General features: G+C 45.7%; 2 protein-coding genes and 1 long non-coding RNA gene across 14 annotated transcripts; all 3 read left to right on the top strand.

Annotated features, from left to right (window-relative positions):
• The first annotated feature begins 637 nt into the window (after positions 1–637).
• LOC146760274 (uncharacterized) lies at positions 638–2,695 on the top strand. Its single transcript, XR_014947393.1, has 3 exons — positions 638–778; positions 989–1,243; positions 2,229–2,695. It is a non-coding gene; the product is annotated as an uncharacterized LOC146760274 (long non-coding RNA).
• Positions 2,696–4,048: 1,353 nt separating this feature from the next.
• On the top strand, positions 4,049–8,631 carry LOC146760273 (immunoglobulin superfamily member 22-like). Its single transcript, XM_085551398.1, has 4 exons — positions 4,049–4,319; positions 4,949–5,215; positions 8,025–8,131; positions 8,623–8,631. Exons 1-4 carry the CDS (start codon positions 4,163–4,165, stop codon positions 8,629–8,631), a joined length of 540 nt encoding a protein of 179 aa, XP_085407524.1. The 5' UTR covers positions 4,049–4,162.
• A 5,019-nt stretch (positions 8,632–13,650) lies between these two features.
• Positions 13,651–23,564, top strand: LOC146760272 (rho GTPase-activating protein 32-like). Of its 12 annotated transcripts, none has more exons than XM_085550767.1 (8): positions 13,651–13,938; positions 16,532–16,670; positions 17,180–17,575; positions 17,871–18,278; positions 19,522–20,004; positions 20,487–20,685; positions 21,372–21,517; positions 21,728–23,564. In XM_085550767.1, exons 5-8 carry the CDS (start codon positions 19,833–19,835, stop codon positions 22,183–22,185), a joined length of 975 nt encoding a protein of 324 aa, XP_085406893.1. In that variant the 5' UTR covers positions 13,651–13,938; positions 16,532–16,670; positions 17,180–17,575; positions 17,871–18,278; positions 19,522–19,832; the 3' UTR covers positions 22,186–23,564. The 12 variants fall into 12 exon arrangements, with proteins under 12 accessions (XP_085406893.1, XP_085406895.1, XP_085406894.1 ...); XM_085550769.1 differs by having other exon boundaries at positions 17,168–17,575; XM_085550768.1 differs by having other exon boundaries at positions 16,900–17,575.
• The last annotated feature ends 253 nt before the right edge of the window (positions 23,565–23,817 follow it).

Here is a 23,817-nt window from a genome sequence, read left to right as displayed (position 1 = left end):
GATGTGCTTACTATTCAGATCTACAGAGCTGAGGTTTTGTCCTTGGCTATACCAAAGAAGTCAAATCAGGTGAAATTAATTGTATTTCTGAACTAGACAAGTTTAAGTTTGGTAGCACCTAAATTTGATGCAGTTTGTCATTGATTTCATCTGAAAGAAACTTGCAGGCTTTTTATCTGCTGTTGTCCCCAGCATAAGAGTCTCCATTCACACCCTAAAGTACTTGTTATATTTTCAACTCACTCTTATTTGAATAAAAGCCTCAACAATTGGGAGCAATTTAATAAGCACAGAACAAGAGCTGGACCTTGCATTTGGTAGATAATATACAGTATTACTTTATAGAAATGTAGTCAATGGCATTCCCTATAGACAATCGTTTGTTTTATCTTTAGAGTCGTTCAAAGAACCATTGTGAACATGACATTAATTGGAATGGAATACACGCAAGAGACTTTCCTCTTCTTCCAATTGTCCTCATCCTTTCTTCTCTTCCACCCCTGCTTTGCAGATTACCGTATAGAAATCACCAGGAAGTTGGAGGACAAGACAGCTTTGGAACATCATTCTGTCATCTTGTCCTGTGACTTCAGGCCTTCTCCAAAGGTTGTGAAATGGTTCAAAGGCCACACACTCATCAAGCCCTCTGAGAAGTACAAGATCAAGAGGGATAAGCATTCAGCAGAGCTCAAGATTCTGAAGCTGAAGCCCGATGATGCTGGTGTGTACAAGTGCAAGGCAGGAATTGCAGAGACTGAGGCCACGCTGACAGCTGAAGGTATGAGCATGGAGGGTGGCCTCTTCCATGTCCTATTTCACCTCAGATTTCTCTTCTTGGGGTTGATTTCTGCCGTTCTCTCCTGCTAACTTTATAAATGTATAATCTTCACTGAGAAGATTACACAAAGATCATCTAGTCCAACCATTCTAACACATCCCAGTATGATTTATAGTAACAGTGGTAACAGTTCACCTTGTTTCCTCACAGCCCGCAATGTAGAAGTAACCTGCAGGATGTAGAAATTGAAGAGAGCTCTGCTGTCTTCTCCTGCGAGCTGTCCCATGATGACGAGGACGTGGAATGGTTCCTGAATGGCAACCTCCTTTACACCAACAATTACAAGGACATCAAGAACGTTGGCAATTGCTGCACACTGACAATGAAGCAGGTTAAGCCTGAGGATGCTGGCACAGTGACAGTGAAGTCAGACAAGGTGTCAGAAAGCGCACCTGAAGGTGATAGGTGGGTCTGATCACAGCCCTCCTGGATGTAAGAGATGCTAAGGAGCTCCAGTTCATTCTATTGTGCAGCAATCCTGCTTCTAAAGCTGACCTCTCTGGGGTGACACGTCATCAGAGGCTTTCTTCCAGTGGAAGGTTCCATTGCAGCAGATATCAACGAAGGAGGATTGTTTTGGTGTCCTGCCAAAGCATTCCATTGCTTTTTATCATCATTTTATTTAGCACAAGGAGAGTTACAAGAGCAGTTTCTTTTACTGCTTCAGTAACATGCAGTGTCAATGCTGTTGTCTCCAAGGATTTATGACTGCAGGGAGAGATCATTCAGTGTGTGTTTTGCCTCTGGGATGACTAATGACCAGGCTGTGAGCAACCTGATCTAGCTGTGAATGTCCCTGTTTATTGCAGGGGAGCTGGGCTAGATGGCCTTTAAGGGTCTCTTCCAATTCTAAGGGTACTGTGATTCTAATCTGCTCTCCCCAGCAATTAAGTTCTTTTACTCTATGCGCTCAGAGTTTGAAGGATTTCCTCTTTCTCCTTTCTTTTGCATTTGGTGGAAGTTTTTTCCCCAGTATAAACATCTGATGTGTGAAATAGAAGATAGATAAAAGGAGTCAATAAAACAGGAAAATCAAAAGTGTTCAGCATCTTATCCATTTAATCCTGTGGCCTGCTGTATGAGCTGTGCTCCGTGTGAGGGCAATGCCAGCTCTCCAGCTTTAGAAGAGCTGCATCCCAATTACTTCATATGATATCAGTCCCACCCACCGGCAATGCAGGCTGTCCCTCCTGTTCCCTGTATTCTCCTACTGATTAGTTCAGAATTCCATAAAGTGCATTCAGTCAACACACATGAAACCGCTTTAGGTTCTATATTGGTGTCGTCAGTGCTGGTAAAGATTTATTTATCCCTCTTTAAAAATCTGAAAGCAACTGGAAATGTCTCAACTACTGTATCACATTGTTCTGTTTTGCCCTTGTAATTGCAGAGAAGCCTGCTGTCTTCATGAAATCCTTGGATGATGTTTTTGGTGAGGAGCGGGGTGTGTTTAAATTGGAATGCGAAGTCTCTAAAGAGAAGGTCAAACCAGTGTGGAAGAAGGACGGTGTTCTGCTCACTTCTGGCAACAAGTATGAGCTGGTACAGTCTGGGAAGACCCTATATCCCCTTATCCATGACTTCGAGAAGTCAGATGCAGGTTTCTATACCTGTGATATTGTCCGTGATGTTGCCAAATCAAAGGTCGGCGTTCAGGTTAAGTACTGTGGAAAGTAAAGGAGTGCTGAAAGCACATTCAGTGTGGTCACTATGTCTTACACCTATTCCCCCGTGAGCCTTAATAGTTTCTACAATAGAAGTGTATTACTGCAATTTAGCGCAGTGATGTCTGGAAAATTCCCATTGCTTTTGATGTAAATGTATCTCATTTTGCCATGAAAATCACCAAACACATCAAGAATGTCCTGGAAATATTTCCTTTCTAAACATCCCTAAAATGGAGAAATGGTTTGAACACCAGTAGGGGTAGGATGGTAACAAATTAGCTAATAGAAACATTTAATGTCTTGTCGTAGGCAAAACCCTTTTTCTCACGCAGCATCCTAGAGTTGTCCTCTCTGTTAGGTTGTTCCCTCTGTAGCTCATTGAATCTTCATTCTGCTCCATGGACTGAGCTGCTCTAATTGTAGTTCTTCCAGAGCAAAGACAAGAGATTCATGTCTCTTTTTTTTTTTATAGCTTTCTGGTAATTCTGAGTGGAGAATGTCTTAGAGAATACATCAGTAAGGAATGCAGCCATGTTCTGCAAATCCTAAGTTAAAACACCAGTACTGCTACTCATGTCAGTCACAAATGCCTTTTCTCCATATAAACCTCATACTAACGTATCTCTTACCTTCCAGAGCTGAATAGTGGCATTACCAAACGGCTGAAAACCACTGAAATCCAGGAGGGAGAAGATTGTACTTTTGAATGCATTCTGTCCCATGAAAGCATTGATGAGTTCAACTGGACACTGAATGGAAGCAGAGTGAAAAATGGTGGGCGATTTAAAGCTTCTAACGTGAGTCGGAAATATACTCTCATTATCAAAAGTGTGACTCCTACTGACGCTGGGGAAGTCGTTTTTACTGCCCGTGGTCTAACCTCCAAAGCCTCTCTGTCTGTGAAAGGTAATGAGATGGGAGAGATTCTGGGGTCTGATTCCTTCAACTGTCTTCTGATAAGATTGTCGTGAGAGCTAACTCATAATATGGTTAAAGTGAATAGCAACCTTCTACTTGAACCTCGAAGCACTGAGAATTTCTCTTAAAAATAAGTAAAAGGACAAAACATTTTACACAAATGTGAGAACTACCCAAAGCACTGGGGTAGTGTTGGAAATGGGCATCTCACTACAGCTTGTTCCATTAACAGTAAATCAGGAATGATCTGTTGAGGGAACTGTGGGAGCAAATATCCTCTAAGTATAAGCTGAAGGGATGGCCTTCACATCATCTAGCTGTACAACAAATTCCTATCTAGAGCATGTGCATCTGAGAGCATCATCCGAGGCTCCCAGTGTACTGAGTGGAGAGAAGAGAGAGGCAGTTTTCAGACATGGTTCATCATCCTCAATTGGGTAGATTTAAGAGAGAATAAATGCTGCCTGGAATTCTGTTGTCTGTACTTTGCAGATTACTGCTGGCTGTAGGATGGCGTCTGTTGCAAGTGCCTCTCTAACTTATCTCCAGCATGTAGATGCATGTATTTTGAGAGAGGCATCCTACCCTAAGTGTATGTTACTCAAAAAGCAATGTTTTCTTCCAGGAAAACCTACTGAGGTTTCAAAACAGCTGGAGGATAAGACAGCAGCAGCAGGGCAGGACATCAGCCTGAGCTGTGAGCTGTCAAAGCCGGATTTGAACATCAGGTGGTACAAGGATGGCAAAGCAATCAGAAAAAGCCAGAAGTACGACTTGCAGCAGGAGGGAAGGAACTGGGGCCATTCTGATCATCCATGACTCTACTGCCAAGGACAGTGGGGAGTACCCCTGTGAGACAGAGGACTCCATAACAAAAGCCAGGGTCACTGTGCAAGGTGAGTTGAAAAGCACACTGGGGATGGCATGTAGAGAAGTCGAGGTAAATATCTGCAGCCTGTGGGTGATGTTTTTCTCTTCTGTTTCCTTGAGCAGGATCAATTCTTAGTTTTCAGAAAATACGATGGATTAAAATCTTTTCCTTAAAATAATCTGGAAACCGAATGATTCTCCAGTGTGATGTGGATCTGGGCAGCCTGGTCTGGTGGTTGGTGGCCCCTTGACAGGGGGTTAAAAACTAGATACTCTTTGAGGTCCTTTCCTACTCAGGCCACTCTATGATTCTGTGATCATTCTATGGTTCTATGATCTTGGTTGTTAGTGAGCCAAGAAAAGATGGCAATCTGAATTAGTCTATATTGAATATGTGTAATCTAAACTATATGCAGTTTATCAGATGAGATCCTACCAGCGCATGTATAATGGTATTGAACTTTCCAGATATCTACTGGAATTATCAAACCTATGTAAATGGGTGGACTCTGTGGACTTCTTAGATTCTTTGCATCTCTATGTGATGTTCTAGAAGTGAGGGCAAAGGAGATTCAGGACTCCTCTGTATGCTTGAGACTTGTTCGGGTAACAAATCCCTTTGTCCCACACCCTCATCCCCCTCTTTTCCTTCCAGAAAAACCTAATTACTTTATCAAGGAACTTTCAGATCTGAAAACTGAAGAAAGTGGAACTACAATTTTTTCATTTCAGTGCGAGAAATGCTCATACACCGTCATATGGAGGAAAGGCATTGCTGAGCTCAGGCCTGGCAGGAAATACGAGATGGCACAGAAAGGACGAGACCTGCAGCTGAGCATAAGAAATCTGGAGAAAAGTGACAGTGACGTGTACACCTGTGACATTGGTGATGCCCAGTCCAGAGCCAAGCTGGTTGTACAAGGTATGTGTGAGAGCCATATGACTGCGCATCCTGTTTCTCCACTCCCAAGACATTATCCTGGTAGAATTTGTACATTTATGGCAGGTCTTTGGGGCTGCAGCTGTCTGGCCTGAATAGCGGTTCACAAGCCATGCACAGAGCGAGCTGCATGGAAAGGGAAAGAACTACCAACTAGAGCAGTGCCATTGAGAACTTTATGTATCATTTAAAAACCAAAAATGCTGATGTACGGTGAGGCTGGTGACCCAGAAATCAGTGTGAACTTTCTATCTCTGACCTTTCTGAGTTAAAAATAGTTCTCTAAAGTTCTAGGCAAAAATTCCCTGATGCAGCATTCTGGGTAGTTGTCACGGTTTAAACAAAAATTTACCTGTGTTCGTGACAGGGGGGCCACAGGCAAGCGAGGTGCTAGAAGGAGCTGAACCTCAGTCCCAGCTACTTCAGAAGCAGCCCGAACCCCCTCATACACGGCTAAGATCTCCTTCTCAGTTTAAGCATAGCGCTCCTCAGACCCTTTATATGCTCGACTCCAAAATCCCAGGGGTCGGCCTTGGGTCTCTCCTGAAGCTCTTTGCCACAAACTCCAAGTGGGACCTTTTTCTCCAGCAGCAGTGTAGATTATGTTTTTCACATCCTGTCCCGTCCGTACTGGCCCCAAGGCCACGGCACGGGCTATTTCTTGTTTTATCTGCTCAAAAGCCTGCTGCTGCTTACGACCCCATGAGAAATTATTCTTCTTCCACGTTACCTGATAGAGGGGGCTCACTATGTGGCTGTAGTTTGGGACATGCATTCTCCAAAAGCCCACTACTCCCAGAAAAGATTGGGTCTCTGTCTTGTTGGTGGGCGGAGACATAGCAGTGATTTTGTCAGTCACATCTGCTGGGATGTGTCGATGCCCATCTTGCCGTTTTACACCTAAAAACTGGATTTCCTGGGCAGGCCCCTTCACCTTGCTGCGCTTAATGGGAAAACCAGCTTGCAAAAGAATTTGGATTATCTGTTTTCCTTTCTTGAAAACCTCTGCTGCTGTATGGCCCCACACGACAATATCATCAATATACTGCAAGTGTTCGGGAGCATTACCCTGTTCCAAGACAGCTTGGATCAACCAATGGAAATGGTTGGGCTGTGCTTCCACCCTTGAGGTAAACAGTTCCAGGTATACTGAACAGCTCTCCAGGTAAAAGCAAACTGTGACCTACATTTTGCAGCCAATGGGATGGAAAAGAAGGCATTAGCAATGTCAATGATGGCAAACCACCTTGCTTCTTTTGACTCCAGTTCATACTGGAGTTCTATCATGTCTGGTACAGCAGCACTCAATGGAGGTGTGAATTCATTCAGGCCACGGTAATCCAGCGTCAGCCTCCATTCTCCATTGGCTTTACGCACTGGCCATATGGGGCTGTTAAAAGGCGAGTGAGTTTTGCTAATCAATCCCTGATTCTCTAATTGGCGAATTAGCTTGTGAATGAGGAGCAATGAGTCCCTATTGGTGCGGAACTGCTGTCTTGTACCACTTTGGTGGCAATTGGTACCACTTGGTCTTTTACCTGGAGCAACCCCACAGCAGAAGGATCATCTGACAGACCAGGTAAAGCTGACAGCTGCTTAACACAGTTTGTGTTAACAGCAGCTATCCCAAAGGCCCATCGATAGCCCTTGGGATCCTTAAAATATCTCATCCTAAGGTCATCAATACCCAAAATACATGGAGCCTCTGGACCAGTCACAGTAGGGTGTTTTTGCCAGTTTTTACCATTGAGGCTTATTTCGGCCTCCAACATAGTCAATTCTTGGGAAACCCCAGTCACTCCATGGATCTATATTGGTTGTGTCCCTTGGTGACTTGAGGGCATTAGGGTGCATTGTGCGCCAGTGTCCACCAAGGCTTTATATTTCTGTGGTTGAGATGTGCCAGGCCACCTAATCCACACAGCCCAGTATACTCTATTGTCCCTTTCCCCGCCCAGGCTGTAGTCAGGGCCCCTCTATTGGTTACCTCGATGGCTTGCAGCAACTGGAACTTCCCCCCCTTTTGGGGCATGTAGCCCTGTCTTTCATGTCTCATGTCCAATTCCACATGTTGTTTGAAGCATCATCTTAGAGGCAGCCTTTATTTCTCCAGCCCACCACTCTCTTGTACCACGAGAGCTCTCCTGCTTCTCGCTGTGATGTGAGACCAAATGGAAGGCCCTGCAGAAGTCTGGGTAGGTGATGTCAGTTGCTGTTCCTTTCCCCAACTGGTGCTGGGAAAAGCAGGGAATGGGACTGGGAGACATCCCGGCGGTGGGATCCTGCCTAAGCAGAACTGAATGGCTGTTCTGATCCATGTATTTTAACCTGAGTGAATCTGAAATTAATGAGGGAGGTGAGGGACCTGTGGGAAGAAAATGTATGTGCCGCAGTTTGTGGTGCAAGGTGTTCTAGGAGCTGCTGGTAACAGTGCCCAAAAGTCTTCCTTTTTTGACGGGGAGAGGATTAACAAGGTTATTTTAATGAATCTATTTCCTTTCTGTTCATCTTTCATACTACCTCTCAAAAAACTGTCTGTGGATTCTGTCATAGTTTTGTGCTGTTGCTGTCAATATTCTACATCATAACATCATGTGCAGTATGAATCATTAATTGAGGGTATAAATAGTGGAATCATGTACAAAGGAAAAAGGGTTAAAGAGAAAGTAAATTTATGTGTGGATTCTATGCATTCTCAAGTAGTAGTTCTTGCTAAAGAGAATTCGTGTGCACTCTGTGCTTTCATCTGCACAAAGGATCTTGTAATCATCTCTGTCTGTGTTTCTTTTAGACCCAGAGATGGAGCAGAGAGGAACACAGACTTGGGTGGATCTTCATTCAGGAGCAGGGACACGTCATGCTCATCTGAGGTGTCTGGCTGACAGCAAGAGCAGAGAGGTAAGTTTCATAGGGTCGCGTGCCCATTTTATTTTATTTTTCATTCATGATGCATAGAGGCGTTCCCCAGACAAAGTGAGCATTTCTCAACTGGACTTTCTAGAAATGAGCTAGGCAGTGAAAATGGGTTTGAAGCATTCCTAAGAGCCCCGCAAGAGAATGCTGAGAGTTAATCTGGCACCCTCCTTTGGAAACGTCCGTTGTCTGTCAGCTCTTCAGCTGTGCCCTAACACCTCCCATTGCGCTGCCAAACCAGGATAGAATTCCAAGCCCACACTGAGTCCTGGAATGTTGTGGTGCCGTGTTGGAATCAGATGTGACCACGTGGTCTTGGCTCCCCGCCTTGTGGGGGGTCATGGTGGACCAGGCTGTTGGCCGTTGGTGATGTCATAAGCGGCTGGAATGAGGGGAGGAGCGGTGCGTTCTGTGTTCCTTTGTGGGTGAGCTAGTGGTCGGAGTGGTTGCTTGATTTGTTGTTCTTGTGCGTTTAGTGTCGTTAGTGCCGTTAGTGAGTGTTGTCAGTGAGTGTTGTCAGTGAGTGTGTTGTCAGTGAGTGTGTTGTCAGTGAGTGTGTTGTCAGTGAGTGTGTTGTCAGTGAGTGTGTTGTCAGTGAGTGTGTTGTCAGTGAGTGTGTTGTCAGTGAGTGTGTTGTCAGTGAGTGTGTTGTCAGTGAGTGTGTTGTCAGTGAGTGTGTTGTCAGTGAGTGTGTTGTCAGTGAGTGTGTTGTCAGTGAGTGTGTTGTCAGTGAGTGTGTTGTCAGTGAGTGTGTTGTCAGTGAGTGTGTTGTCAGTGAGTGTGTTGTCAGTGAGTGTGTTGTCAGTGAGTGTGTTGTCAGTGAGTGTGTTGTCAGTGAGTGTGTTGTCAGTGAGTGTGTTGTCAGTGAGTGTGTTGTCAGTGAGTGTGTTGTCAGTGAGTGTGTTGTCAGTGAGTGTGTTGTCAGTGAGTGTGTTGTCAGTGAGTGTGTTGTCAGTGAGTGTGTTGTCAGTGAGTGTGTTGTCAGTGAGTGTGTTGTCAGTGAGTGTGTTGTCAGTGAGTGTGTTGTCAGTGAGTGTGTTGTCAGTGAGTGTGTTGTCAGTGAGTGTGTTGTCAGTGAGTGTGTTGTCAGTGAGTGTGTTGTCAGTGAGTGTGTTGTCAGTGAGTGTGTTGTCAGTGAGTGTGTTGTCAGTGAGTGTGTTGTCAGTGAGTGTGTTGTCAGTGAGTGTGTTGTCAGTGAGTGCCTTTATTGCCTTTTTCTTCTCACCGTCGTGCGCAGCAGCTTGTAGGTAAGCTGAGCTGGCGTGGGATGGATGGGTGGGCAGTGAGGTGTTGAGAACTGCTGGCTGTCGGAGCTCACAGCACCGTATTGCTTACTCTTGACCATCAGACATAATTTTCCTTTGGTACACACATTCCAAAGGGGGTATCAGTAAAGTTGGCACCTGTCCCGTGCTTCTTCCATTGTCTTTGCTCAGTAGTGGAAGCATTGTAAAGTTGCTGGGCGGACAGGCATCACGTAGCCTGAGACTCAGCATGTCTTGCAGCAAGTGGATGGGACGGTTGTGCTGTGTGTGTTATTCCATGGATGTCTTAGCCCTGCTCACTGACCTGCTCTTTCTCTCTCCTCTCCTCACCCTCCGCCCACTGCCTCGGTGCAGCTTTTGCTCTCATTCCATCCGAGCAAAGCGACAACTGCTGCAGATAGCTTGAGGTGATCTCACTGCCAGGTACGTGCCATGATTTGTCCCCCCACATGGTTTTGCCACATGGTATGTGAATGTAGTTCTGAAGAAGTCTGTCCATACTGTGCTGTGTGAATAGAGAAAACAGAAGTGTGTTTCTGCTCTGTTCCAGCTGTTCACACTTGCTGTGATGGGTGCTGCGTGCAGTGAGATTAGCCGTGAGCCTGAGGTGGCGGTGACGGAGGTACAGTATGAAGCTCTGGCCGGTCTTTGTTCCCTGTGTTGAACCATTAGAAGGAGCTGCAGATGTACTCTCCTGCAGGAAAGAATGGGCCAAAAAGGGCCTGGCCAGCTGTCTGCGCCAGTGCCATTGCTGATGAGTCTGGGTAGAGAGAGATGCATCTTTGCATGGCCTGGCAATGCACACCAGGAAGGGAAATAACTGTGATGAGACATGCAGCTCCTTCTGAAGTGCTCCTGATAAGGATAGAGCGCATTTGCTGCAGCTTTCTCTGCAGATGTGCTCCTCACCTTGAAATCCTCCTGATTTGTCCTCAGCTCCTGACCACGGCCTGTGCTCTGTTTTGCAGGCTGATAACATGCGGAAGCCGCAGCTGGTGCGTGCTATGTCATCTTTAAACGTACCAGCGATTGCGGCAGCCCATGTTATTAGGAGCCACGTCGCCCAGGGGCCGGATGAGCTCTCTCTGGAGGTAAGCAGTTCCAGGCGTTCCTTGTTGTTGTGCACAGAGAGTAGTATAGAGTGTGAACGCCTCGGGAATACTCTCATATTTTGTGTCGTAGAAGAAGGCTTTTGTTTTAGCTGTGCTGAAGCTGGGATTGATGTTTCAATCTTTTGCAGGTTGGAGACATCGTGTGCATTGTTGATATGCCACCAAAGGAGATGAGCCCCTGGTGGAGAGGCAAGCGTGGCTTTGAGGTAGGCACACATTTTTGACTAGAGAGCACAGCTTCAGTAGTGTCTAGAATCTCCAGTTGGAGCTGCTCTGCCTGCACAGGATGGCTTCTGGATGCAAACAGTTGCCCTGTGTCGGTGTCAGAGGACCTTCCCTTTGGCTCTGGGCTTGGGCTAATGCCCACCTGTCTTTTTGTTCTTATTACAGGTTGGTTTTTTCCCTGGTGAGTGCGTGGAACTCATCAGGGGAAAACTGCCCGAGTCCATCCTACATTCATTGCCAAAGCCAGGTGCGTATTTTACATTTGACAATGCGGGTTAGTAAAATGGGGTCTGAACGTGGCTTTCAGGGGGTTCATTAATGCCCGAGTTGAGCAAGCTTAGAAAGAGAACTGCATTAAGCTCCTTGGGCACCTCCAGGGATGGGGAAAATCCGTTCTTGCGTGTCTTTGTTGGGAACATGCTTTCTGTTGTTACGTGTTCTGTTGAATGTGTTGCACTTGGCCTCGTCCAACCGAGCCAAGCCTGAAATGAACTTGTTTCTTTGTTTTGTTGCACAGAGCCAAAGAAACGGGGCAAGTTCATCTCCTGCCTTCGTTGCCCGTTGAAGGCCCACCCCAGGAGAGCGAAGCAGCCGGAGCCTCCAACATTCTCGGGATCCATGTCCCTACTTGACATCGTTGAGAGGTATTTAGCCAACAGGACTTGAGGGCTGAGCTGTAGGAATGGAAGCATCCTTTGCTGTTTGAAACAGAGTGCTTTTCTAAGCTGTGTTTCAGCAGAAACCAGGCATTGACAGGAACAGGCAACTATTGGCAAGGGTTCGGTGCAGCTCTTCCCTCACCCTGCACCATGACTGACAGCATGCTCTGTTTTCTCTGCAGAATGAGTTCTCCCAGTAAGAGGGCAGAGTCAGCAGCTTGCAGTTGGCGTTCCTGCTTCTGCCTGGGCAAACCTTCCCCTGTGGCCAAACGCCAACTGCAGAGCAGTGCCAGGGAGCCCTCTGAAGCAGAAGTCTTGGTCCTGGCAGGTAAGCATGCAAATCCAGCTTTCAAAACACTGCTTGTCAGCAACACAGGTAGAATTCATGCTTTCAGTGGGCTTGTACATCCTTCTGGCATTCAAGCCTGTGCCTGACATCTTCAGTTGACCCCTGTCTTTCCCAAATGAGTCTCTTGTCAACACAAGAGCTGGACCTGCACGAGGATCACTTTCAAGGCAGTGACACTGTTGCTAGAAGCCTATTTGCTTCTGCCCACCATCACTGCATAGCCAAATGTCAAGAACCTGTTTCATGATTCATCTTGTGAAACTTTGACACTAACTGCTGTGCATCTACTCCTTCCTTTGTGACCCGAGCCTTTGTATATCTCCAAGACACCGGGCATGTTACGATGCAGCTTCCTGTGATTCCATCAATGAAGAACTGTTACTAAGCACAGGATGCTGCAGTTCAGATGAAAGCCTTCCGTATAACATCAGTTATAAAGAGAAGAATGCCATCATCGTTGAAGCTCTCGTTCATCCCATACCTGCTGAAGCTGCTGACCTGAGCCTGCCAGACTCCTCAGGCACCAGCCTGAACCGAGTGCTTTTCGAGGACAGCCCAGCCCAAGCACAGCACGAGTGCCCCGACAGCAGCACAACCATGCAGGCTCAGGTCAGCATTACAGAGGAGAAGCCAAACATCTTGGAGGGGGAGGTAGAATCAGGCCAAGAGTCCCAGGCTCCGGGCAACAGCACGACTTCTGAGACACTCTCGTCAGACAACAGAGAATGAGTCCCATCTTTCCTCCAGACCTCACACCCCCTCCTTTTTCCTATTGAATAAAGGCACGCTCGTGCTCAATCAACGCCTTGACTGAATTCTGAGTTTTCATTCGCAGAGATTGGGATGAGTACAAGAAACAGCAAGACAGCTCAGCTTGCAACGCTCTGGCTGTGGGGTGCGTGCAGGGACACTGTAACCATACAGGGAAAGGCTTCCACTGCTTCCTCAAGCTGTAGTCCAGCCCTGCTACTGCTCTGTGGCACAAAGCCCTGAGGGATGTTCCATATTGTTAACCTAAGTGAAGCCAGCTTCATGCACTGTGTTTTGTTGTTGCTGGGTGAGAGGGGGATGCACGTTGGTGAGAAGATGAGCATTGCTGGATCTGCCACGAGTGTCCCTTCTGCCTCTAAGAATATGTCCTAAGTAGGATGTGAACACTGCTGGCACTTCCTCATTGCACGTGCTTGGAGGATCTTCAGTTCTTGCACATTTCAGGATGTCTGTCAGTGACTACGAGGAAATTCTCAAGTACTAGGAATTCCATGAAACAGTTGGAACGGGTAAGTGTCATCTTTGTACAGAAACAGCACGCCTAACAGTCTGTCTCACCACTCTGGAATTAATCTGAGAATAGATTGACAGCTCCTGTCAGTTCTCTAAGTCAGGTTTCATTTGTATAAATTTGAAATTCGTTTTTTAAACCAGTTGGAAATTGTAATATTATATTAGAGAAGAATTCACACTCAACTTTAAGCATCTGTGTTTTGATTTGTAGGTGGTTTTGCCAAGGTAAAACTTGGGCGGCATCTTCTTACTGGTGAAAAAGTTGCACTAAAAATCATGGAGAAAGTTACTGTAGGGGTAAGCCAAAAGGCATTTAAATATGAGAATATCTTCTGTTGGAGTTGTGGAGTTCTCAAGAACACGGGGGCAGGTGGGATGGTACATACGAATGCAGCCTACTGGTCCCATTGCCTTTTGAAAGATGCTGTAGAGCTGGAAAAAGTTTAACAGAGCACCACAAATCTTCTTCCTCGTTGTTCAGAGGGCAGTATTCTCTGGCTGTAAAATGGAGGAAGTTATTACGTTATTACATTACATTACATTATTGTTACATTATTACAGCAACTTTACCAAAATGCCAATGAAAATGCTGAATGTTTTGTTTTTCATTTTTCACAGCTCTGTTTCAGAATTTCTATGGGAGTGATGTCAGTCATTGCTGAGTTGATGTTGAATTGTGTACTGTCCCGTATGTGCTTGTTATGTTTCACAGCAGTCAGATGTGGTACCTGGTATGTCACAGTAGTTAGCAATCTCATCGCTTGCTTTTATGGTCTCTTAAGGATGACTTGCCTCATGCTAAAACAGAAATTGATGCCATGAAGAACTGAAGTCATCAACATGTTTGCCCATTGGATCACGTAAGAGAGACACCAAAGAAATATTTATAGTCATAGAGGTAAGAAATAGTTTCTGCTTTCTGTGCTGTCATTGTTACTTACCTTTCTCTGATACTCTCTAAATGCATTTTCAGATAACCTTATCTTACAGGGAAGCTGTTTGATTGCATTGTTTCTAAGGACCACCTTTTGGAAGAGGAAGCTCCAGTCTTTTTTTGACATATTGTTTCAGCAATTGCTTATGTTCACAGTCAGGGTTATGCCTAGAGACCTCAAACCAGTGAGCCTGAACTGTAGTCAGTCTTCCATAAATAATAATGAATGTGTTTTTATTTTTCTGTTGGGAGAGAAAGTTACAGTACTCCACTCCATTCCAGTGGATTGCAGGAGAGAACTTAAGGCGGGAGAAGTAACACAAAGTAGAACTAATGGGTTGATTGAATTGATAGAATTATTTACTGAGATAAAGGATAATAGTTATGATGAATGCAAAAGCAATTGCTCACCACCTACCAATCAGTGTCCAGTTAGCCTCCTAGTAGTGGAAGAGATTTACATGAAGTTCTACCCCCTTCAAAACTCCTTCCACAATATGTCATATAGTATGGAATATCCTTTGGCCAGTTTAAGTCAGCTGTCCTAGTTCTGTTCCTTCTCACTTCCTTGGGCTCTCAGCTGAGATTGACTGTGGCTCTGTACAACGCTACCTGGCAGCAACTGTAAGCATCACTGTGCTATCTCCATTGTTTCTCTAGAATGAAAACGTAGTATTATATCAGACACTGAAGAAAATAATTCAGTTCCAGCTGAAACTCAGAGAATAACTTGTGCTTAGAATTCTTTCCCTACAGGAAATGTTAGATAATTGTTGCTATTTGGTACTGTGTTGTGTAGCTGAGCTGGATTTTGTTATCCTTGAAGAAGTATCTTCCTCTGAAAGGGGAGTAAAACATGATGCTCCTAATGAGCGGAGCAGAGACACAGATCTGATCTGAGTGTTGGTTTCCCATTTTTGTGATGCTCTTTGCTGCAGTTTGTATCTCGAGAGAAGCCCTTGTGGTGTCAGTCTGTTGTGTAACCTGCTCTAGTTTTGTGCCTCAAGGAAGAGTGATCCTTTAAACAAATGGTGGCTGTACAGAGGGTATGGGGTGAGATGCATTCCTCTGGCCCCATCCAATGGATTTTCTGTCACTGAAGTCTTGAAGCACAGGTTAGGTACTGGAAGGCTTGAATATTTCCTCACCAATAGGTTAGAGCTTGGCATTTTGTAAGCTGCTGGTATCTCTCAGTAAAGCAAATCATTACAGCACGAGCATTTTCCTAGGCATCTTATGAAATCCCTCTATCTAAGGCTACTGGAAGGCACTCTGAACAAAGATCATTCTCCCCAGCTTCTCTTCTCTGAGTGGGAGCTTCAGCCCCCTGCACAGGCTGGAGGTCATCCCCAGAACTTGCTTCAGGTTGTTATCCTTCCTGGCCAAAAACCAGATACAGTATTGTAGATGTGGTCCAGTGAGTGTTGAAGCAGGAATGACTTGTCGTGGTCTGGTTGTGCTGCTTTTTAATGCAGCTGATGATCTTGTTGTACTTCTTTTCTGTCAGAGCACACTGCTGGCTTGCATTCAGCCTGTGGTCTCTCACCACTTGTCCTCCTAGTTCCATACAGTTCGGTCTGTTCATTAAAATGTTTCAGTAAGTTGGTCTGGTCCTACGAAGTTGTATGACTGCAGTAAGCAGTGTACATTGTGCGCTGTGAGTACTGCACACATTCCTCTTGGCAGCTTGTGGAACAGACATTGTGCATTGTTTGGATTGTGTAAGCATTCCTGTTGGTCTCTTGTGATGCTTACCTTCTTAGAGCACCTTTCCATGTTTGGCTCTACATATTTTGGTACCTTACTTGTTCTGTTTGGCTTAGCAGGGAAGGTCTTCTTCTGAAGCATCCTCAGTCTTGGTCTGGGCAGCATACTTAGAAATGACATGGACGTTACATGAGTGGGTGATCAAAGGGGGAAAGATCTCACCTTTCTGATCTGTTTCCTTTTAGAAGACAGTCCTGGAGAGGATTTGCTTTCCTTGTTTCCTGGAGACTTGGATTCTTAGATGGTTTTGACTGCAGCTATTTCTGATGTTAATTCCTTTTTCTGTACTTTAGTAGCAAAGTGCACGTGGAGTGCTTTGGAATTGTCTGAAGTTGCCAGGTTGCTTGTGATCACATATGTAACGTGGAGTTATGTGTGGTGCCAGTGATAATTCAGTGTGATGAACTTGAAGGCTTTCAGTAGAATTGCAGCCCTAATAGAAACAATGACTTGAACTCTGGAATTCTGTGTAAAATCATTAGCTAGCTTGTGGTCCGGGTCTTCAAACCAAAGGCTATGAGGTGCTGCTCTTGTTGACACAGGCTGTGAAAGATGACTTGAGCTCTAAGAGTAATTTCCCTTCTGCTCTTGATATGAACGTCAAATCCAAAATTACAGTATTAAGAACATAATATAAAAGTTTTTGCTGCTGGCTTGTGGACCTGCATTAGCTCTTAGCCATAGTTTGGAACTTGCAAAGCAATCTTATTTAGATTTTAGTGATGAAATCTTTTGATGAAATCTTTCTTTTAATTCTGCAAAAGAATCTCAATGGCACATTTCTTTTCAGTCTGAAAAGGCTCTGACATAATGAAGATGTGCCAGACTGCAGCCACGTGCCAGATGTGTTTGGATCCATGGAATTTTCTGATGTAGCTTCAGTGTTTGAAGAATCTCCGCTTGATCTAAATACTCAGAGAACAAAGCAGGTGTGTAAAGATGTAGTGCTAGTTTCTTACAGAAAAAATATAGCACTTAATCCAGAAATTTACTTCTCATTGTATATAGTGCTTACTCCATACTTCAGTATCTAGTAAACCTTGACCGAAGTAAGATACAGATTGAGCAAAGTATGTTAAGCATAAATTTTGGTGCCTTCTACCTGTAGGCCATGGTTCATTTTACAAGAACCCTAACTCCAGTGTTTGGTTTGCACAGAAATAGCAAGCAAGGGAACAAGTAAAGGAGTCAGTGAGGATTTTAAAACGCAATGGAAAGTGATAAGGCACAGTTGATAAGATTTTGGAGTTAGGTTGGATGTACACAGAGCTTTAAAGAGGAAGAATCTTCAGGAATAGTCAGCATGGATTGACCAAGGGCAAATTGTACTTGACCCACCATTGCTAGGTGAGCTTCTGCTTTAAAGCATCAAGCTGCATAAAGAAGGCAGTTTTAAAAGCAAGCTTACCAATTCGTTTTTAACCAGTGATTTTTTCAGGAAGGAAAGCTTTTAGATGCTGTTTGCTAATGGAAGATGGAGAGAGGAAAAGCAAGAGAAAGGCATGATGTGTGCATAGCCACCACATCCCATCTGCAGCGTTCTCCCCCTCTGCAAACGAGGAGCAGCTCATCAAGCTTGGCCTGGGCCATGGAAAGGGAGCATGCTAACATCTGGGCCAACCCAAACGAGTTAGTTCTGCAGGTTGGTTGTTTTCTGCTGTTTGTCTCACGTCCTGTTGCTCAGCGGTAGATTTGTTCATGTTCAGTGCCAACAGGAAACACCCAACAGGTGGGGTTTGCGGAGAAAGAGGTCCTGCAGGTCTTGTGTGACACCCATGGAACCGTAGCGAGGCTGCATGTGTGTAAAACACCAGGAATCAACAGAGGTGTGAAGGTGAGCTGTGGGCTGCAGTACCACAGGAAGGGATGTGTGTGCTCTGGGTTTGGATGCTTCTGTGTGTTTTAAGTGACTGAGATACCACTGCTCAGTCTGTTTGAGTGTATAGAAGAAGTGTAACATCCATTCTGATGGAGTATTGTGAACGGAGCCCTGTGGGTTTGAGACCTGCCTTTAAGCTTGTGGGCATCATCCAGGAGTTGGGGATGGGGCAAGGGAAGTTGGGGTGAGGGATGAAGCGTAGGAACAGAAACTTCTTTGGTCCATATTAACTCCTCCCTTTTTTGATTAGGAATCGATGTGGGTTTCTTTTATAAAGAAACAGACTCATTGTGAAGCCTGTGAATGAATTGATTCACGCCTGCTGATTGGTGCTGTTCTCTACAAGGAGCTTCAGTGGAAATGGACACTTCTGGTCCACTGTCTGGCCCCCTCCTATGTGCTCAGATCAGCCAAGTTGTCAAGGCCTGGCTCTTGGTTGGTGAGTTGTGCCAAGGTCAGAGAGTTGGATTTTCTGGGCTTTGAGACACGTCTTCAAGATGCACATTGTGTTATTTCTGATGTGTTGACCTGTTGAGGTCCAGCCCCAAATGAGGATTCAAGTACTACCACAGCAGGAATGGTTTAGATTGGAACTGGAATGCAGAAGGTTGGAGTCAGCAGGAGCAGGGAATCGATCATCCCCCTGTACTTGGCACTGGTGAGTCCTCACCTTGAGTTCTGTGTTCAGTTCTTGGCCCCTCACTGCAAGAAGGACACTGAAATCCTGGGATATGTCCAAAGAAGAACACTGAAGGTGTGAGGTGTCTAGAGCACAAGTCTTTTAGCAAGCACTATCTTAGAGGCAGCCTTGATTTCTCCAGCTCCAAGCTTTGTGCCACAAGAGCTCTCCTGCTTCTAACTGTGATGTGAGACCGTATGGAAGGCTCTGCAGAAGTCCTTCCTTTTCTTGACTGTATTTTGTGTGGCTTTGGACTTGTTTTCATCTTCCTCAAAGCCCTCTGCCCAATTCTGTGTCCTTCTCTGCAGCCATGAATTCAATATGGAGCAGGTTCCTGAGCTCAGCGTCCAAGACATTCACAGCGTGAGCTCCCTGTGTAAGATGTATTTCAGGGAGCTCCTGAACCCTCTGCTGACCGAGCAGCTGTATGCCAGGATCTCTATAAGCTCAGGGCAATGTCTTGGAAATGACACGTACCAGTTCCCTGGCCATCCTGGTTAGTGGTTGTAGCAGTGCCCCAGCTCTGAGGTCTTCTTTCTGTTAGCCCCATGAGTCACGTCTTTGCCACATCCTGCCTCTCACTGATGGCACTTGTGGTGGTGCCAGGAGGTGCTTATTTAAGCTATTCACAATGGTTGTGAGAATTCCTTTTCCTTTGCTGTTCTCCTGCTATTGGTAGAATGGGGTTAATAGCAAAGTGGACTTGGAGACGAATGCCTGCTGCGAGGAGCTGCACTGTGCAATCAGGCTGTAAAGCTGCCCAGTGCTTGCACCGCTTGGCCTTGATGGCACGGGCTGTGTGTATAATCAGGAGGAGTGTTAACTCTTTGAAAGGGCCGATAATATCAGTTCAAGAGGAAATGGTTTTATGTTGAAAGAGGGAAGATTAACGTTGGATGTTAGGGGAAAGTTCTTTACTAGGAGAGTGCTGAGGTCCTGGAACAGGCTGCCCAGGGACGTTGTGGATCCCCCATCCGTAGAGGTGTCCAAGGCCAGGTTAGATGTGGCCCTGGAAGGCCTGGTCTAGTAAATGTGGAAGATAGGTGGCCCTGCCAGGCAGGGGGAGTGGAGCTTCATTATCCTTGAGGTCCCTTCCAACCCGGGTCATTCTGTGTTTCTGTGTTCCCCAGATGCCTCTTGGAAGGCATCAAGTCTGCCTCAGTGCTGACCACCAGTGCACTGTCCCCATGGGACTTAATAAGACACTTGATTTCTCTGGCAGGGATCTGCTCGGTGATAAACATGCATGCTAAGAACTTAGCGATAGTGTGGGCTCCAAACCTCTTAAGGTAAACTTCTTCTTCCATTTCAACACGATGCTTAGTTCTGCTGTCCCCCAACCCAGGTGCACAATTTCTAGATGACAGTTTCTACTCACTTGTTTAGCTGGGACTGCTGTGTCTCTGATCATCCAGGAGAATTAGTGGCATCACATCAGTGGCATCGCTGTTTGCCCACTGCGGAAGTCTCCAGAGCCCAGCTTGACAGTTTTTGGCTACAGAAATTCAGACTTGGGGAAGTGACCTCGGGGAAATGACTTGTAAGATCTGCCTTTTCTTCAGATCCCAGCAGAGCCAATCTTCCTGCGCCAGCAAAGCTGCTTGCATGGAGCTGCAGATACAGTCAGCTGTTGTGGAATTACTCATCAGCCACACAGATGTCATCTTCTGCTCCAAATCCACACCAGCCATGGGAGAGGGAGTAGGTGAGCATCTTCCTCCATTAGCTTGATGTTGATCTGACAGCTTCATCCAATCCAGGGCTTCTCCAAGACCTTTGAAAATTCTGTTACTGTTGAGGAGACAGCAGGCTTCTGGGCTTAGATTAGAATATGGTGCCCCATTCCTGGATCCTTAGTGTGTCCAAACACAAACCTTACATGGAGAAAAACATCACTGCTGTTAAGATTTTTTGCAAGCAGTTGAAGCTTGATTGAAATGTGGCAGCAAAGCTTTCTGAAATCCCAGACCCCTAGTTTTTCTAGGATTTTTGTTTGCCTGTTTTTGATACAGTGAGCTGCTCTTAATTGTGGCTGTGTCCTTTGCCACGAGCATACCTCTGAGCACATGGTTATTTTGAGCTCCTCTTCTTCCAGTGTCTCGGATAAGCAAGTCTGAGAGATATGCAGTACTGGGATGGCTGTGCTGCTGCTTCCTCCTCCATCTCACCTGTGGTTTTCCCTTGCAGGGCACAGTTCTCTGCCTGGGCCCAAGTCTGTGTGGGTGTCTCCATCCACAAAGCTGCTCACACTGCAGGAGGCACAGGCTGAGAGGAGAGGCCAGAGCAGCTCTCCTGTTGCAACACGGAGCAGCAAAATACAAGTGGAGGAAGGGCCTGCAGCTGTACTGAGGAACTTCAACGCAATCATTGATTTTCCATCTGAAAGGTAAAGAAAGAGGAATTCCCTTTCCAGCCCCTATCATCATTGTTCAGGTGATTTTTATTGGTTTATTTTTTGTCCATTATATCTTTGAGGATTCAACTAACACACAGTTGCCCTATGGCCTCAGTGGAGCCACACAAGGTGCCTTTCCTTCCTGGTTGGGCAGGCAGTCACAAGATGCAGAAAGCCACGCTGGTGTCTATCCTGGCCTGTGCTGCCTGTACCTGGAAACACTGGGGTTTTCCAGATTTCAGGGCCACGCACCTGAAACCAATTGCGCTTCTCCTGTAAGCAGAGCTGTTGGTCGGACTTGCTGGCACTAGAAATTAAAGATGGCAGTGAGCTGAGGCCAAGGAGGTGTTAACGTAAGAGTCAGAGATGCTTTTGAGCTTCCCTTATGGCTGCACCATTTTCTCAGAAAGCAGTTACGCCTGCCAGCTCCTTTCCTGCTGCTGAGCCTTTGCTCACATGCTCCGCATCTTGCTTGACACGGTTGAGAGGAATGTAGCCAGCAGGACTTGAGGGCTGAGCTGTAGGAATGGAAGCATCCTCTGCTGTTTGAAACAGAGCGCGTTTCTAAGCTGTGTTTCAGCAGTAAGCAGGCAGTGCCAGGAGTAGGGAACTGCTGGCAAGGGCTCGGTGCAGCTCTTCCCTCACCCTGCACCACGACTGCTCTGTTTTCTCTGCAGACCATGTTCTCCCGGCAAGAGGAAGGAATCACCTGCTGGCAGTTGGTGTTCCTGTTTCTGCCTGCGCAAACGATCCCATATGGCCAAACACCAATTGCAGAGCAGTGCCAGGGAGCCTTCCAAAGCAGAACGCGTGGTCCTGGCAGGTAAGGGTGCAAATCCAGCTTTCAAAGCACTGCTTGTCAGCAACATGGGTAGAATTCATGCTTTCAGTGGGCTTGTACCTCCTTCTGGCGTTCAAGCCCATACCTGACATCTTCAGCTGACCCCTGTTTTCCCAAAGGAGCCTCTGAAGCCTTTGCCTCCATGGGCAGAGGAAGTTGGATGCTAACCCCTGTGTATCCACTCCTTCCTAGGTGAATCGAGCTCTTGTGAACCCAGAAGAGCCAGGTCAAGTGCTGATTGCTCAGAGAGTGCTTCCATCAACAGAGACCTCATGGGAAGCACAAGTTGCTGCAATTCAAATGAGAGCCTCCCGTGTGCCAGCAGCGACGGAGAGCAGGAGGTCATTGTTCAGGCACTCATTTCTCCCAGCTCTGCTGAAGGGGCTGATCTGAGCCTGCCAGAAAACACAGTCACCAGCCTGGACTGTGGCCTGGTGCCTTTGCAGAGCAGCCCAGACCAAACACAACCCGAGTGCCCCAACAGCGGCACCTCCAAGCAGGACGAAGTCACTGTCACTGAGGAGCAGCCGAGCCTCTTGGAGGGGGACTTGGAGTCAGGCCTCCAGTCCCAGGCACCCGGCAGCAGCACGAGCTCCGAGCCACTCTCTCCTCAACAGCAAAGGATGAGTCCTGTCTTTCCAAGTGACTAAAGGCACGCTCATGCTCAGTCAACGGGATGGGGTGTTGGAAGAAGAAATGCTTAGAAGAGAAAATTTCCAGTGTTCATTTTAAAATATGGCATTTTTAAAAAGAGAAGAAGATAGAATAAGCAGATGTTGACAGATAAAGGGCACCTCATCAAATTTTGGGAAAGTCCATCTTGAGGAAACTTGGATAAGAGCAGAAAATAACTGTTTATGGATATACCCAATCACTAAAAATACCACCCTGAGTGCCAGCTCATGGCCCCAGACCCTTTTCTTCATTTCAAGAGCTGTCATCACAGAGGGCATCTTCCTGAGCTGGAGACCCTGAAGTAAAAGAATCCTTGGTCCTCAGTTAGTCCACGTAACTGATTTGCCTCGGAGCTGTGAACGTCACAGTGCACTGCTGAAAAACTGGCAGAGTTCCCCTGGAAACCCTGATTTGAATTCAGCAAAGTTCATCAAATCCAACAAGATTCAGAGAAAATGTTACAGGAACAACGAGTTGATATTTTCTCTGAAACTTCCTGGTAGGAGCACTAGAAATGTGGTCAGAAGTCTTTGTGGCATATGTAGGCCTCTTTTAAGAGATCAACATCACCTTTTGCAAAACAGAAAGATGTGGTGATTCATTCACATGAATACTGTGTCTGAACTCCACTTGTACCTGCCAAAGATCCTGCTACCTTCTCAGCTCAGTGAAGATTTGGCCTGCTGTATGCCCTGAATTATGGTATGGTCTTACCAGATTTTCCGAGTGAAATAACACATGACCAAACACTGCTCCTACTTCAGAATATATCCTGAGTTCATCCCACCTAATACAGACAGAATCATCTTATGCTCTGTTATTAGAGTATGAGAGATGGTTTGCATTGTTGACTAAACATACTTTTAGCACCATAGAACCATAGAATATCCCAGTTTGGAAGGAACCCAAAAAGATCATCAAGTACAACTCCTGGATCCACACAGGACTACCCAAAAATCAGACCCTGTGTCTGAGAGCACTGTCCAAAATACTTCCTGAAATCTGGCAAGCTCAGTGCTGTGACTATTTAATCTGGGGAGGCTGTTCCAGGGCCCAATCACCCTAAATCTTACTTCACTGATTCCTGAGAATTTCTTGGATGACCACGTTCCTATGTCATATGTATCCAGGTTAGATTGCATGAACCAAGCAGATCAATGTGATCTCATCCTCAACAATTTTGCATAAACCTAAAAGCACTGAGTTTTGTAAATGGGAAAGAAACACAAAGCAGACGCAGTTCTTATTCAAACTATAAAATGTCTAGGTGTTTCATGGGAAAAATAAATTTATATTGAACATATTTATATGTAAATTTTATTGTACAATAGAAATAAAAGAACATTAAAAACAATGAGAAACGTGCTGTTGTTTTATTCGTCTTCACAATGATGATGAAGAAAATTAAGTACAGAAGGATTTGGCCCAATATTCACTGACTTGTGTTGTCCCAGATTAGACTTCTCTAAGTGTAAACTCAGAGACCGAAACTACTGTCTTGATGTTCAGATGTCCTTTGCCCAAACCAGTGGTGTTGCTCAGGTGTGTGTAGGTCTGTGGGTATGTGTGCAAGGACGAGCATGCACATATATGTGTGTGCACAGGGG

The sequence above is a fragment of the Coturnix japonica genome, chromosome 6 (assembly GCF_054131305.1).
Source record: "Coturnix japonica strain WE chromosome 6, WE-NBRP24, whole genome shotgun sequence".
NCBI classification, from domain to species: domain Eukaryota; kingdom Metazoa; phylum Chordata; class Aves; order Galliformes; family Phasianidae; genus Coturnix; species Coturnix japonica.
This window is presented reverse-complemented; position numbering and strand designations above follow the sequence as displayed.

Coding starts and splice junctions, on each gene's coding strand:
- LOC146760272 (XM_085550767.1), top strand. CDS start 19,833: ATGACTTGTAAGATCTGCCTTTTCTTCAGATCCCAGCAGAGCCAATCT. Junction 20,005..20,486: donor AGCCATGGGAGAGGGAGTAG/GTGAGCATCTTC, acceptor TTTCCCTTGCAG/GGCACAGTTCTCTGCCTGGG. Junction 20,686..21,371: donor ATTGATTTTCCATCTGAAAG/GTAAAGAAAGAG, acceptor TTTTCTCTGCAG/ACCATGTTCTCCCGGCAAGA.
- LOC146760273 (XM_085551398.1), top strand. CDS start 4,163: ATGGCAAAGCAATCAGAAAAAGCCAGAAGTACGACTTGCAGCAGGAGG. Junction 4,320..4,948: donor AGCCAGGGTCACTGTGCAAG/GTGAGTTGAAAA, acceptor TTTTCCTTCCAG/AAAAACCTAATTACTTTATC. Junction 5,216..8,024: donor AGCCAAGCTGGTTGTACAAG/GTATGTGTGAGA, acceptor TGTTTCTTTTAG/ACCCAGAGATGGAGCAGAGA.